We start from the raw sequence: 12,272 nt of genomic DNA on the forward strand, positions 1-12,272 counted from the left end.
GGCCCAGCCATGGATGGGTCCCAGAGCCGCGCCGCCGGCCCCCTTACAGAGCCAGAAGACAGAAGAGGTCCGGAAAATCGGCGGCAGAAGACATCCTGTCTTCACCAAGGTAGCGCACAGCACTGCAGCTGTGCGCCATTGCTCCTCAGCACACTTCACACTTCGGTCACTGAGGGTGCAGGGCGCTAGGGGGGGGGGGGGCGCCCTGAGCAGCAATAAAAACACCTTGGCTGGCGAAAATACATCACATATAGCCCCCAGGGCTATATGGATGAATTTTAACCCCTGCCAGAATCCATAAAAAAGCAGGAGAAAAGTCTGCGAAAAAGGGGCGGAGCCTATCTCCTCAGCACACTGGCGCCATTTTCCCTCACAGCTCAGTTGGAGGGAAGCTCCCCTGGCTCTCCCCTGCAGTCACTACACTACAGAAAGGGTTAAAAAAGAGAGGGGGGCACTAATTAGGCGCAGTATTAACAATACAGCAGCTATAAGGGGAAAAACACTTATATAAGGTTATCCCTGTATATATATAGCGCTTTGGTGTGTGCTGGCAAACTCTCCCTCTGTCTCCCCAAAGGGCTAGTGGGGTCCTGTCCTCTATCAGAGCATTCCCTATGTGTGTGCTGTATGTCGGTACGTTTGTGTCGACATGTATGAGGAGAAAAATGATGTGGAGACGGAGCAGATTGCCTGTAATAGTGATGTCACCCCCTAGGGGGTCGACACCTGAGTGGATGAACTGTTGGAAGGAATTACGTGACAGTGTCAGCTCTGTATAAAAGACAGTGGTTGACATGAGACAGCCGGCTACTCGGCTTGTGCCTGTCCAGACGTCTCATAGGCCGTCAGGGGCTCTAAAGCGCCCGTTACCTCAGATGGCAGATATAGACGCCGACACGGATACTGACTCCAGTGTCGACGGTAAAGAGACAAATGTGACTTCCAGTAGGGCCACACGTTACATGATTGAGGCAATGAAAAATGTTTTACACATTTCTGATAATACGAGTACCACCAAAAAGGGGTATTATGTTCGGTGAGGAAAAACTACCTGTAGTTTTCCTGAATCTGAGAAATTAAATGAGGTGTGTGATGATGCGTGGTTTTCCCCCGATAACAACTGATCATTTCTAAAATGTTATTGGCATTATATCCTTTCCCGCCAGAGGTTAGGGTGCGTTGGGAAACACCCCCTAGGGTGGATAAAGCGCTCACAAAGGCTCTACCCTCTCCTGAGATGGCCGCCCTTAAGGATCCTGCTGATAGAAAGCAGGAGGGTATCCTAAAATGTATTTACACACATACTGGTGTTATACTGCGACCAGCAATCGCCTCAGCCTGGATGTGCAGTGCTGGGTTGGCGTGGTCAGATTCCCTGACTGAAAATATTGATACCCTAGATAGGGACAGTATATTTTTGCCTATAGAGCATTTAAAAGATGCATTTCTATATATGCGTGATGCACAGCGGAATATTTGCCGACTGGCATCAAGTCTAAGTGCGTTGTCCATTTCTACCAGTAGAGGGTTATGGACACGTCAGTGGTCAGGTGATGCGTATTCCAAACGGCATTTGGAAGTATTGCCTTAATAAGGGGAGGAGTTATTTGGGGTCGGTCTTTCAGACCTGGTGGCCACGGCAACAGCTGGGAAATCCACGTTTGTACCCCAGGTCGCCTCTCAACATGAGAAGACGCCGTATTATCAGGCGCAGTCTTTTCGTGGACAAGCGGGCAAAATGTTCCTCATTTCTGCCCCGTGACAGAGGGAGAGGAAAAAGGCTGCAGAAATCGGCCAGTTCCCAGGAACAGAAACCCTCTCCCGCCTCTGCCAAGCCCTCAGTATGACGCTGGGGCTTTACAAGCAGAATCAGGCACGGTGGGGGGCCCGTCTCAATGAATTTCAGCGCGCAGTGGGCTCACTCGCAAGTAGACCCCTGGATCCTTCAGGTAAAATATATCAGGGGTACAAATTAGAATTCGAGACGTCTCCCCCTCGCCGTTTCCTAAAGTCGGCTTTACCGATGTCTCCTTCTGACAGGGAGACAGTTTTGGAAGCCATTCACAAGCTGTATTCCCAGCAGGTGATAATCAAGGTACCCCTCCTGCAACAGGGAACGGGGTATTATTCCACACTGTTGTGGTACCGAAGCCGGACGGCTCGGTGAGACCGATTCTAAATCTAAAATCTTTGAACACTTACATACAGAGGTTCAAATTCAAGATTGAGTCACTCAGAGCAGTGATTGCGAACCTGGAAGAAGGGGACTACATGATGTCTCGGGACATCAAGGATGCTTACCTTCATGTCAAAATTTACCCTTCTCACCAAGGGTACCTCAGGTTTATGGTACAGAACTGTCACTATCAGTTCAGACGCTGCCGTATGGATGGTCCACGGCACCCCGGGACTTTACCAAGGTAATGGCCGAAATGATGATATTCCTTCGAAGGAAGGGAATTTTAGTTATCCCTTACTTGGACGATTCCCTGATAAGAGTAAGATCCAGGGAACAGTTGGAGGTCGGTGTAGCACTATCTCAGGTAGTGTTGCGGCAGCACGATTGGATTCTCAATATTCCAAAATCGCAGCTGGTTCCGACGACTTGTCTTCGGTTCCTAGGGATGATCCTGGACACAGTCCAGAAAAAGGTGTTTCTCCCGGAGGGGAAAGACAGGGAGTTATCCGAGCTAGTCAGGAACCTCCTAAAACCGAGCCAAGTCTCAGTGCATCAATGCACAAGGGTTCTGGGTAAAATGGTGGCTTCCTACGAAGCAATCCCATTCGGCAGATTCCACGCAAGAACTTTCCAGTGGGACCTGCTGGACAAATGGTCCGGGTCGCATCTTCAGATGCATCAGCGGATAACCCTGTCACCAAGGACAAGGGTGTCCCTCCTGTGGTGGTTGCAGAGTGCTCATCTTCTAGAGGGCCGCAGATTCGGCATTCAGGACTGGGTCCTGGTGACCACGGATGCCAGCCTGCGAGGCTGGGGAGCAGTCACACAGGGAAGGAATATCCAGGGCTTATGGTCAAGCCTGGAGACATCACTTCACATAAATATCCTGAAGCTAAGGGCCATTTACAATGCTCTAAGCTTAGCAAGACCTCTGCTTCAAGGTCAGCCGGTGTTGATCCAGTCGGACAACATCACGGCAGTCACCCACGTAAACAGACAGGGTATTACAAGAAGCAGGAGGGCAATGGCAGAAGCTGCAAGGATTCTTCGCTGGGCGGAAAATCATGTGATAGCACTGTCAGCAGTATTCATTCCGGGAGTGGACAACTGGGAAGCAGACTTCCTCAGCACGACCTCCACCCGGGAGAGTGGGGACTTCACCCAGAAGTCTTCCACATGATTATAAACCGTTGGGAAAAACTCGACAGGTATTGCGCCAGGTCAAGGGACCCTCAGGCAATAGCTGTAGACGCTCTGGTAACACCGTGGGTGTACCAGTCAGTGTATGTGTTCCCTCCTCTGCCTCTCATACCCAAGGTACTGAGATTGATAAGATGGAGAGGAGTAAGCACTATATTCGTGGCTCCGGATTGGCCAAGAAGGACTTGGTAACCGGAACTTCAAGAGATGCTCACGGAGGATCCGTGGCCTCTACCTCTAAGAAGGGACCTGCTCCAACAAGGACCCTGTCTGTTCCAAGACTTGCTGCGTTTGACGGCATGGCGTTTGAACGCCGGACCCTGAAGGAAAAAAGGCATTCCGGATGAAGTCATCCCTATCCTGATCAAAGCCAGGAAGGATGTAACCGCAAAACATTATCACCGCATTTGGCGAAAATATGTTGCGTGGTGCGAGGCCAGTAAGGCCCGACGGAGGAAATTCAACTGGGTCGATTCCTACATTTCCTGCAAACAGGAGTGTCTATGGGCCTGAAATTGGGGTCCATTAAGGTTCAAATTTCGGCCCTGTCAATTTTCTTCCAAAAAGAACTAGCTTCAGTCCCTGAAGTTCAGACGTTTGTAAAAGGGGTACTGCATATACAGCCTCCTTTTGTGCCTCCAGTGGCACTTTGGGATCTCAATGTAGTTTTTTGGGTTCCAAAAGTCACATTGGTTTGAACCACTTAAATCTGTGGAGTTAAAATATCTCACATGGAAAGTGGTCATGCTGTTGGCCCTGGCCTGGGCCAGGAGCGTGTCAGAATTGGCGGCTTTATCCTGTAAAAGCCCTTATCTGATTTTCCATTCGGACAGGGCGGAATTGAGGACTCGTCCTCAGTTTCTCGCTAAGGTGGTTTCAGCGTTTCACCTGAACCAACCTATTGTGGTGCCTGCGGCTACTAGGGACTTGGAGGACTCCAAGTTGCTAGACGTTGTCAGGGCCCTGAAAATATATGTTTCCAGGACGGCTGGAGTCAGAAAATCTGACTCGCTGTTTATCCTGTATGCACCCAACAAGCTGGGTGCTCCTGCTTCTAAGCAGACTATTGCTCGTTGGATTTGTAGTACAATTCAGCTTGCACATTCTGTGGCAGGCCTGCCACAGCCAAAAATCTGTAAATGCCCACTCCACAAGGAAGGTGGGCTCATCTTGGGCGGCTGCCCGAGGGGTCTCGGCTTTACAACTTTGCCGAGCAGCTACTTGGTCAGGAGCAAATACGTTTGTAAAATTCTACAAAATTGATACCCTGGCTGAGGAGGACCTGGAGTTCTCTCAATTGGTGCTGCAGAGTCATCCGCACTCTCCCGCCCGTTTGGGAGCTTTGGTATAATCCCCATGGTCCTTACGGAGTCCCCAGCATCCACTTAGGACGTTAGAGAAAATAAGAATTTACTTACCGATAATTCTATTTCTCGTAGTCCGTAGTGGATGCTGGGCGCCCATCCCAAGTGCGGATTGTCTGCAATACTGGTACATAGTTATTGTTACCAAAAAATCGGGTTATTGCTGTAGTGAGCCATCTTTTCTAGAGGCTCCTCTGTTATCATGCTGTTAACTGGGTTCAGATCACAAGTTGTACAGTGTGATTGGTGTGGCTGGTATGAGTCTTACCCGGGATTCAAAATCCTTCCTTATTGTGTACGCTCGTCCGGGCACAGTATCCTAACTGAGGCTTGGAGGAGGGTCATAGGGGGAGGAGCCAGTGCACACCAGATAGTCCTAAAGCTTTCTTTAGATGTGCCCAGTCTCCTGCGGAGCCGCTATCCCCATGGTCCTTACGGAGTCCCCAGCATCCACTACGGACTACGAGAAATAGAATTATCGGTAAGTAAATTCTTATTTTCTGCTGCGGGGTACACTGGGCTCCACAAGTCTGGACAATGGGGTGTAGAGTAGGATCTTGATCCGAGGCACCAACAGACTCAAAGCTTTGACTGTTCCCAGAATGCACAGCGCCGCCTCCTATATCACCCCGCCTCCCAGCACAGGAGCTCAGTTTGTCAGTTGGTGCTGAAGTAAACAGGCACTTAACAGAGGGGCTGCTCCTGAGAAATGCTTTTTATGAGGTAAAAAGTGAAGACTTCAAGGGCAGCAGCGGTGGTAAATGTTTTGTGACATTCACTGCTGCAGCTCTAGCTCTCCCCAGTGGCGCTGTACACTCCCGAGCCCTGGTTGCCGGGTACCTACAGCGGAGGCTCCTTTTTTTTCTGCATGTTGGACACACACGGCTGGGGCTCTCCAGGATCGCGTGGCCGTGCTTGGGGAGGTGGTAAGTGGGTCCCGCTCTTTATCGCGATCCGGCGTGGTCAGTGGGAGGCGGGCCGCGCGCGCTGGCGGTGGACACTGTGGCAGTACAGGCGATCCCACTAGATCACCAGGGCATGGGCGCAGGTCTCCTTTTCTCTCTAAACCACTTCTTATATCGCCCACAGTACCCGGTGGTTTTGCCAGCAAGGGGGATAAGGCTTAGACCTGGAGCCCCAGCCCCAGGGCGCCATTTCCCGCAAATGTTCCCACCCTGGAGCTGCATATCTGTCTTTCTCTTACGTCCTAGAGGATGCTGGGGACTCCAAAAGGACCATGGGGTATAGACGGGATCCGCAGGAGCTTGGGCACACTGAAAAGACTTAAACTGGGTGTGAACTAGCTCCTCCCTCTATGTCCCTCCTCCAGACCTCAGTTAGACTTTGTACCCAGGACTGACTGGACACTCACAGGGGAGCTCTCCTGAGTTTCTCTGGAAAAGACTTTGTTAGGTTTTTTATTTTCAAGGAGACCTGCTGGCTACAGGCTCCCTGCAGCGTGGGAGTGAGGGGAGAGAAGCAGGACCTACTTCTTCTTAGTTTAAAGGCTCTGCTTCTCGGCTACTGGACACCATTAGCTCCAGAGGGTTCGATCACTTGGTGCGCCCAGCTGCTCGTTCCCGGAGCCACGCCGTCACCCCCCTCACAGAAGCCAGAAGTCGGGTAAGTATGAGAAGACCAGAAGACTTCAGGACGGCAGAAGACTTCAGTAAAGGTACAGCGCAGTGGCAACGCTGCGCTCCATGCTCCCACACACATTTCCTCCAGCACTCGCAGGGCGCTTGGGGGGGGGGGGGCGGCCTGGGCAGCATGTTACTGGGTCTTCTGGGGCCGGCAGATGTTTGTTCGGTGCATCTGCACCGTTTTCGGGGCCCCTGCCGGCATTTTCGCAAGTTTGAATTTCGCGGGCTGAAGCGCGCCAGGAGGGGGCGGAGCTTAGCCGCGCGGCTCACAGGCGCCATTTTCTCCGCGTGTGCAGGCAGGAGACGCTGGTCCGGGACCTCCACGAGCTCCATCAGAGTAACGGGGAGCTTATCGGGAGGGGGGGACACAGTAGCTGGTGCATATTTGGTTAATTGGGCAGCGCTGGTACATATATTTTTCCTTGGTGGGATATATGGGCGCTGGGGTGTGAGCTGGCATACTCCCTCTGTGTTTCTCTGTCCGTGTTTCCTTGTGGACCTGTCCCCTACTGAGGCATTGTATGTGTGTGTCGGTGGGTCGATACTAGGTGTCGACATGTCTGAGGCTGAATGTTATTCACCGGAGGAGGATTTGGGGGAGGCAGATGCGGGTATGGAGTTGGCTCTGTCGACGCAGCCGACACCTGACTTACTTGCACTGTTGAATACAATTAATTCTAATGTCACTACTTTATCGAAGAGATTAGATAAATCTGAATCACAGACACAGGTGTGGAAAAAATCCATGGAGGATGCTTTATCACAGGTACAGACCCCGTCGGGGTCGATAAAGAGGCCGTTCACTCAAGTGGTAGATACGGATACCGACACGGATTCTGAATCCGATGTCGACTTCACTGAGGCTCCTTTACACCCTAGATTAATTAAGAGTATTCAGTACATGATTGTGGCTATAAAAGATGTGTTACGCATTTCTGAGGAACCTGCAGTACAGGAAACAAGGATTTGCTTGTTTAAGGAGAAAAAACCTGAGGTACAGTTTCCCCCCTCTCATGAGATTAATGCTCTTTGTGAAAAGGCTTGGGAGTCGCCAGACAAGAGGTGGCAGATTCCCAAGAGGATTTACATGGCGTATCCTTTTCCATCAGTTGATAGGGGAAAATGGGAGGCGTCTCCTAATGTTGATAAAGCTTTATCTCGTTTGTCTAAAAAGGTTGCGCTTCCGTCTCCGGACACGGCAGCTCTCAAGGATCCGGCGGATCGCAAGCTGGAGACGTCTCTAAAGTCCATTTTCGCTAATACGGGTGCATTGCTCAGACCTGTTGTGGCGTCGGTATGGGTGAGTAGTGCTATTGCTAAATGGGCTGAGAATTTAGCTTCTGATATGGATACCCATGATAAAGATACTGTTCTTTTAACTCTTGGTTATATCAAGGACGCTGCAGATTACCTGAAGGATGCGGCGAGGGATGTTGGTCTCTTGGGATCAAGAGCCAATGCCATGTCTATTTCGGCCAGAAGGGCGCTGTGGATACATCAATGGAATGCTGACGCGGATTCCAAGAGGGCTATGGAAGCGTTACCCTTCAAAGGTAATGTCCTGTTTGGGGAAGGCTTGGTGGACCAGGTGTCTACCGCGACGGCGGGTAAGTCCTCGTTTCTTCCCTATGTTCCCACACAACACAAAAAGCCACATCAGCAGATGCAGTCCTTTTCGTCCAAATAAATACAGGCGAGGAAAGGGTTCGTCCTTTCTCGCTTCAAAAGGTAGAGGAAGGAGAAAGAAGTCGCCTGCGGTGTCAGGCGCCCAGGACCAGAAGTCCACCGCATGACGCTGGGGCTTCCCTGGGGGGAGTCCGTCCCGGTGGGGGGCTGTCTGCAGTTCTTCAGTCGGGTCTGGGTCCAATCGGACTTGGATCCGTGGGTTCTAGAGATTGTATCTCAGGGCTACAGGCTGGAGTTTCAGGAGACGCCCCCTCACCGGTTTTTCATGTCGACCCTGCCAGTGTCTCTTCCCGACAGGGAGGTCGTGCTGGCAGCAATACAAAAGTTGTGTCTTCAGAGGGTCATTGTTCCCGTTCCCCCGTCTCAACGGGGTGAGGGGTTCTACTCGAGCCTCTTTGTGGTGCCGAACCGGACGGTTTCGGTCAGACCGATTCTGAACCTAAAATCCCTCAATCCATACTTGAAAGTTTTCAAGTTCAAGATGGAATCTCTTCGAGCGGTGATTGCCAGCCTAGAAGGGTGTGTTTTTGTGGCGTCAGTGGACATAAAGGATGCCTGCTTACACGTCCCAATTTATCCTCCGCATCAGGCTTTCCTAAGGTTTGCGATACAGGATTCTCATTACCAATTTCAGACGTTGCCGTTTGGGCTTTCCACGGCCCCGAGGATTTTCACCATGGCGGAGATGATGGTTCTTCTTCGCAGGCAAGGAGTTACAATTATCCCGTACTTGGACGATCTCCTGATTAAAAGCGAGGTCCAAGGAACGTTTGCTGAGGAGTGTGAGTTTGGTACTGTTGGTGCTCCGGCAGCACGGTTGGTGCTGAATTTGCAGAAATCTCAGTTGATTCCGGCCACTCGGCTGTCGTTTCTGGGCATGATTCTGGACACAGAGTTACGAAGAGTATTTCTTCCAGAAGAAAAAGCTCTAGAACTGCAGTCAATGGTCGGGGAACTTCTGCGGCCGAAGTCTGTGTCCATCCATCAATGTTCTCGGGTTCTGGGGAAAATGGTCGCGGCGTACGAAGCCATTCCGTTTGGCAGTTTTTCATGCCCGGGTGTTTCAGTGGGATTTGCTGAGCAAATGGTCCGGGTCTCGCCTGCACATGCACCGGAAGATAAGTCTATCTCCCAGAGCCAGAATTTCTCTCCTGTGGTGGATGCAAAGTTCTCACCTCCTGGAAGGTCGCCGGTTCGGTATCCTGGACTGGGTGCTTCTGACAACACATGCAAGTCTCCGGGGCTGGGGCGCAGTCACCCAAGGAAGGAACTTCCAGGGGAAATGGTCGCTCCAGGAAGCTTGTCTTCACATCAATGTTCTTGAGTTAAGGGCCATTTACAACGGCCTGCAAGAAGCCTTCTTCAGGGTCGACCTGTCCTGGTACAGTCAGACAACATCACAGCGGTAGCGCATATAAACCGTCAAGGCGGAACAAGGAGCAGAGCGGCAATGGCGGAGGCCACAAGAATCCTTCGCTGGGCGGAACAACACGTGAGTGCTCTGTCAGCAGTCTTCCTACCGGGAGTGGACAACTGGGAAGCAGATTTCCTCAGCAGACACTATCTCCATCCGGGAGAGTGGGCTCTTCGCCAAGAGGTATTTGCAGAGGTGACAAAGCGTTGGGGAATTCCGTTAATAGACATGATGGCGTCTCGTCTCAACAAGAAGCTTCCGAGGTATTGGTCCAGGTCCAGGGACCCCAGGCAAGTGCAGTTGACGACCTGGTGTCTCCGTGGGTGTTCAGGTCGGTGTATGTGTTCCCTCTGCTTCCTCTCATTCCAAAGGTACTGGGGATCATTCGACGAGCAAGGGTTCAGGCGATTCTCGTCGTTCCAGATTGGTCAAGAAGGGCCTGGTACCCGGATCTTCAGGAGTTACTTTTGGAAGATCCTTTGCCACTTCCTCTAAGAGAGGACCTGTTGTTGCAGGGTCCATGCGTGTTTCCAGACTTACCGCGGCTGCGTTTGACGGCATGGAAGTTGAGCGCCAGATCTTAGCTCGTAAGGGTATTACTGGGGAAGTCATTCCCACTCTCATTAAGGCTAGGAAGGAGGTTACGGCGAAACATTATCATCGTATTTGGAGAAAGTATGTTTCCTGGTGTGAGACCAAAATGGCTCCTGCGGAAGAGTTTCACTTGGGTCGCTTTCTCCATTTTTTGCAGGCAGGTGTAGATGCGGGCCTAAAATTAGGCTCCATCAAGGTACAGATCTCGGCTTTGTCTATTTTCTTTCAAAAGGAATTAGCTGTCCTCCCAGAGGTTCAGACTTTTGTGAAAGGAGTAATGCATATCAATCCTCCGTTTGTGCCTCCTGTGGCTCCATGGGATCTTGACGTGGTCTTACAGTTTCTCATGTCTTCCTGGTTTGAGCCTTTGCGTAAGGTTGAGTTGAAGTTTCTCACTTGGAAGGTAGACATGCTGTTGGCGCTGGCGTCTGCCAGGAGGGTGTCAGAATTGGCGGCTTTATCTCATAAGAGCCCGTATTTGATTTTTCATTCTGATAGGGCAGAATTTGCCGAAGGTGGTGTCTTCGTTTCACATTAACCAACCTATTGTGGTGCCAGTGGCTACGGAGGCTGGGGCGGTTCCAAAGTCTCTGGATGTGGTGAGAGCTTGAGGATCTACGTTGCCAGAACAGCTGTTGCCAGGAAAACTGAGGCGCTGTTTGTCCTGTATGCTTCTAACAAGATTGGTCATCCTGCTTCAAAACAGACTATTGTACGCTGGATTTGTAGTACGATCCAGCAGGCTCATTCTTCGGCCGGGCTAACCGTGCCGAAGTCAGTAAAAGCTCATTCTACCAGAAAGGTGGGCTCGTCTTGGGCGGCTGCCCGAGGCGTATCGGCTTTACAGCTTTGCCGTGCAGCCACCTGGTCAGGGGCAAACACTTTTGCCAAGTTCTATAAGTTTGATACTCTGGCTGTTGAGGACCTTACGTTTGCTCAGTCGGTGCTGCAGAGTCGTCCGCACTCTCCCGGCCGGTCTGGAGCTTTGGTATAGACCCCATGGTCCTTTTGGAGTCCCCAGCATCCTCTAGGACGTAAGAGAAAATAGGATTTTGGTACTTACCGATAAATCCTTTTCTCCTAGTCCGTAGAGGATGCTGGGCGCCCATCCCAGTGCGGACTGTTACTGGCAATGTTTTCGTGTTGGTTAACTTGGTTTGTACACGGGTAGTGTATTTCTGGTTTTCAGCTTGTTGCTGTTATTTCATATGGTTATCTGGTTTACTATTACTCCGGTGATACGGTATGTTTGTGGTGTGGGCTGGTATGTTTGTAGCCCTTAGTTTGGGATTAGTACTAAATGCCGCCGGCCGGAATCCCGGCGGTCGAAATCCCGACGCCGGAATCCCGACCACACAATCCTGACAGGGGTGGCGAGCGGAACGCAGCCCCTTGCGGGCACGCTTTGCTCGCCACGCTGCGGGCACGCAACCTCTTAGTTTACACAAAAATCCTTTCCTCGAAATGTCCGTTTCTCCTGGGCACAGTTCCTATAACTGAGGTCTGGAGGAGGGGCATAGAGGGAGGAGCCAGTTCACACCCAGTAAAAGTCTTATAGTGTGCCCATGTCTCCTGCGGATCCCGTCTATACCCCATGGTCCTTTTGGAGTCCCCAGCATCCTCTACGGACTAGGAGAAAAGGATTTATCGGTAAGTACCAAAATCCTATTTTTCCTCACTCCCAGTCAGTGTCTGCGGCGCCATTATTCCTCAGCTCACTGTTCCTGGGACTGCTTGGGCAAATCCTCCTATGTAAAGCCGCCTGGTTGTCGGCGCTGTGCCTTTACATGACACTTAAGTATTCTACCTGCTTTTTTAGACAGTGATCGTGAAGAAAGAGTGCATTTAGTCAGGGTTTTATAGTACAATTACCCTGTGATATACATCCAGTTCTTACTGTGTACTGTTATATCTACTGTTATATAGTTGTGTAAGCTAGTCCAGTGCAGTATTATTGTCTGTAATAACCTCTGCATTGTACAAACTGTGACCTTCTGTGTGTGCATTTGATAGCTGAGTGTTGTCCATCTCGTGTCTTTCACTCAACTCGCTATCCCTATATTCTATAACCTGAGGGGGCTTGGTGCGTCAGGTTTTATCTAATATAGGATTTTCACAAAGATATACTGTATTACGTATTTTTCTCTGTGATTTGGTCACCATATCTCTCCTTTATCTCTGCTAGTGCTGAG

General features: G+C 50.8%; 1 protein-coding gene across 3 annotated transcripts in view; it reads left to right on the forward strand.

Annotated features, from left to right (window-relative positions):
* Window positions 1-12,272, forward strand: part of CSTF2 (cleavage stimulation factor subunit 2) — a 265,759-nt gene that overhangs the window by 50,874 nt on the left and 202,613 nt on the right. Inside the window, exon 1 of one of the 3 annotated variants that reach the window (XM_063936959.1) lies at window positions 5,597-5,669. The exons of the other annotated variants lie outside the window; for them this stretch is intronic. Coding sequence (XP_063793029.1) covers window positions 5,612-5,669 — 58 coding nt within the window. The 5' untranslated portion in view covers window positions 5,597-5,611. Of the gene's footprint in view, window positions 1-5,596; window positions 5,670-12,272 lie in introns of those variants that run through there. 3 annotated transcript variants of the gene reach the window in all.

The sequence above is a fragment of the Pseudophryne corroboree genome, chromosome 8 (genome assembly GCF_028390025.1).
Source record: "Pseudophryne corroboree isolate aPseCor3 chromosome 8, aPseCor3.hap2, whole genome shotgun sequence".
Taxonomy (NCBI): Eukaryota; Metazoa; Chordata; class Amphibia; order Anura; family Myobatrachidae; genus Pseudophryne; species Pseudophryne corroboree.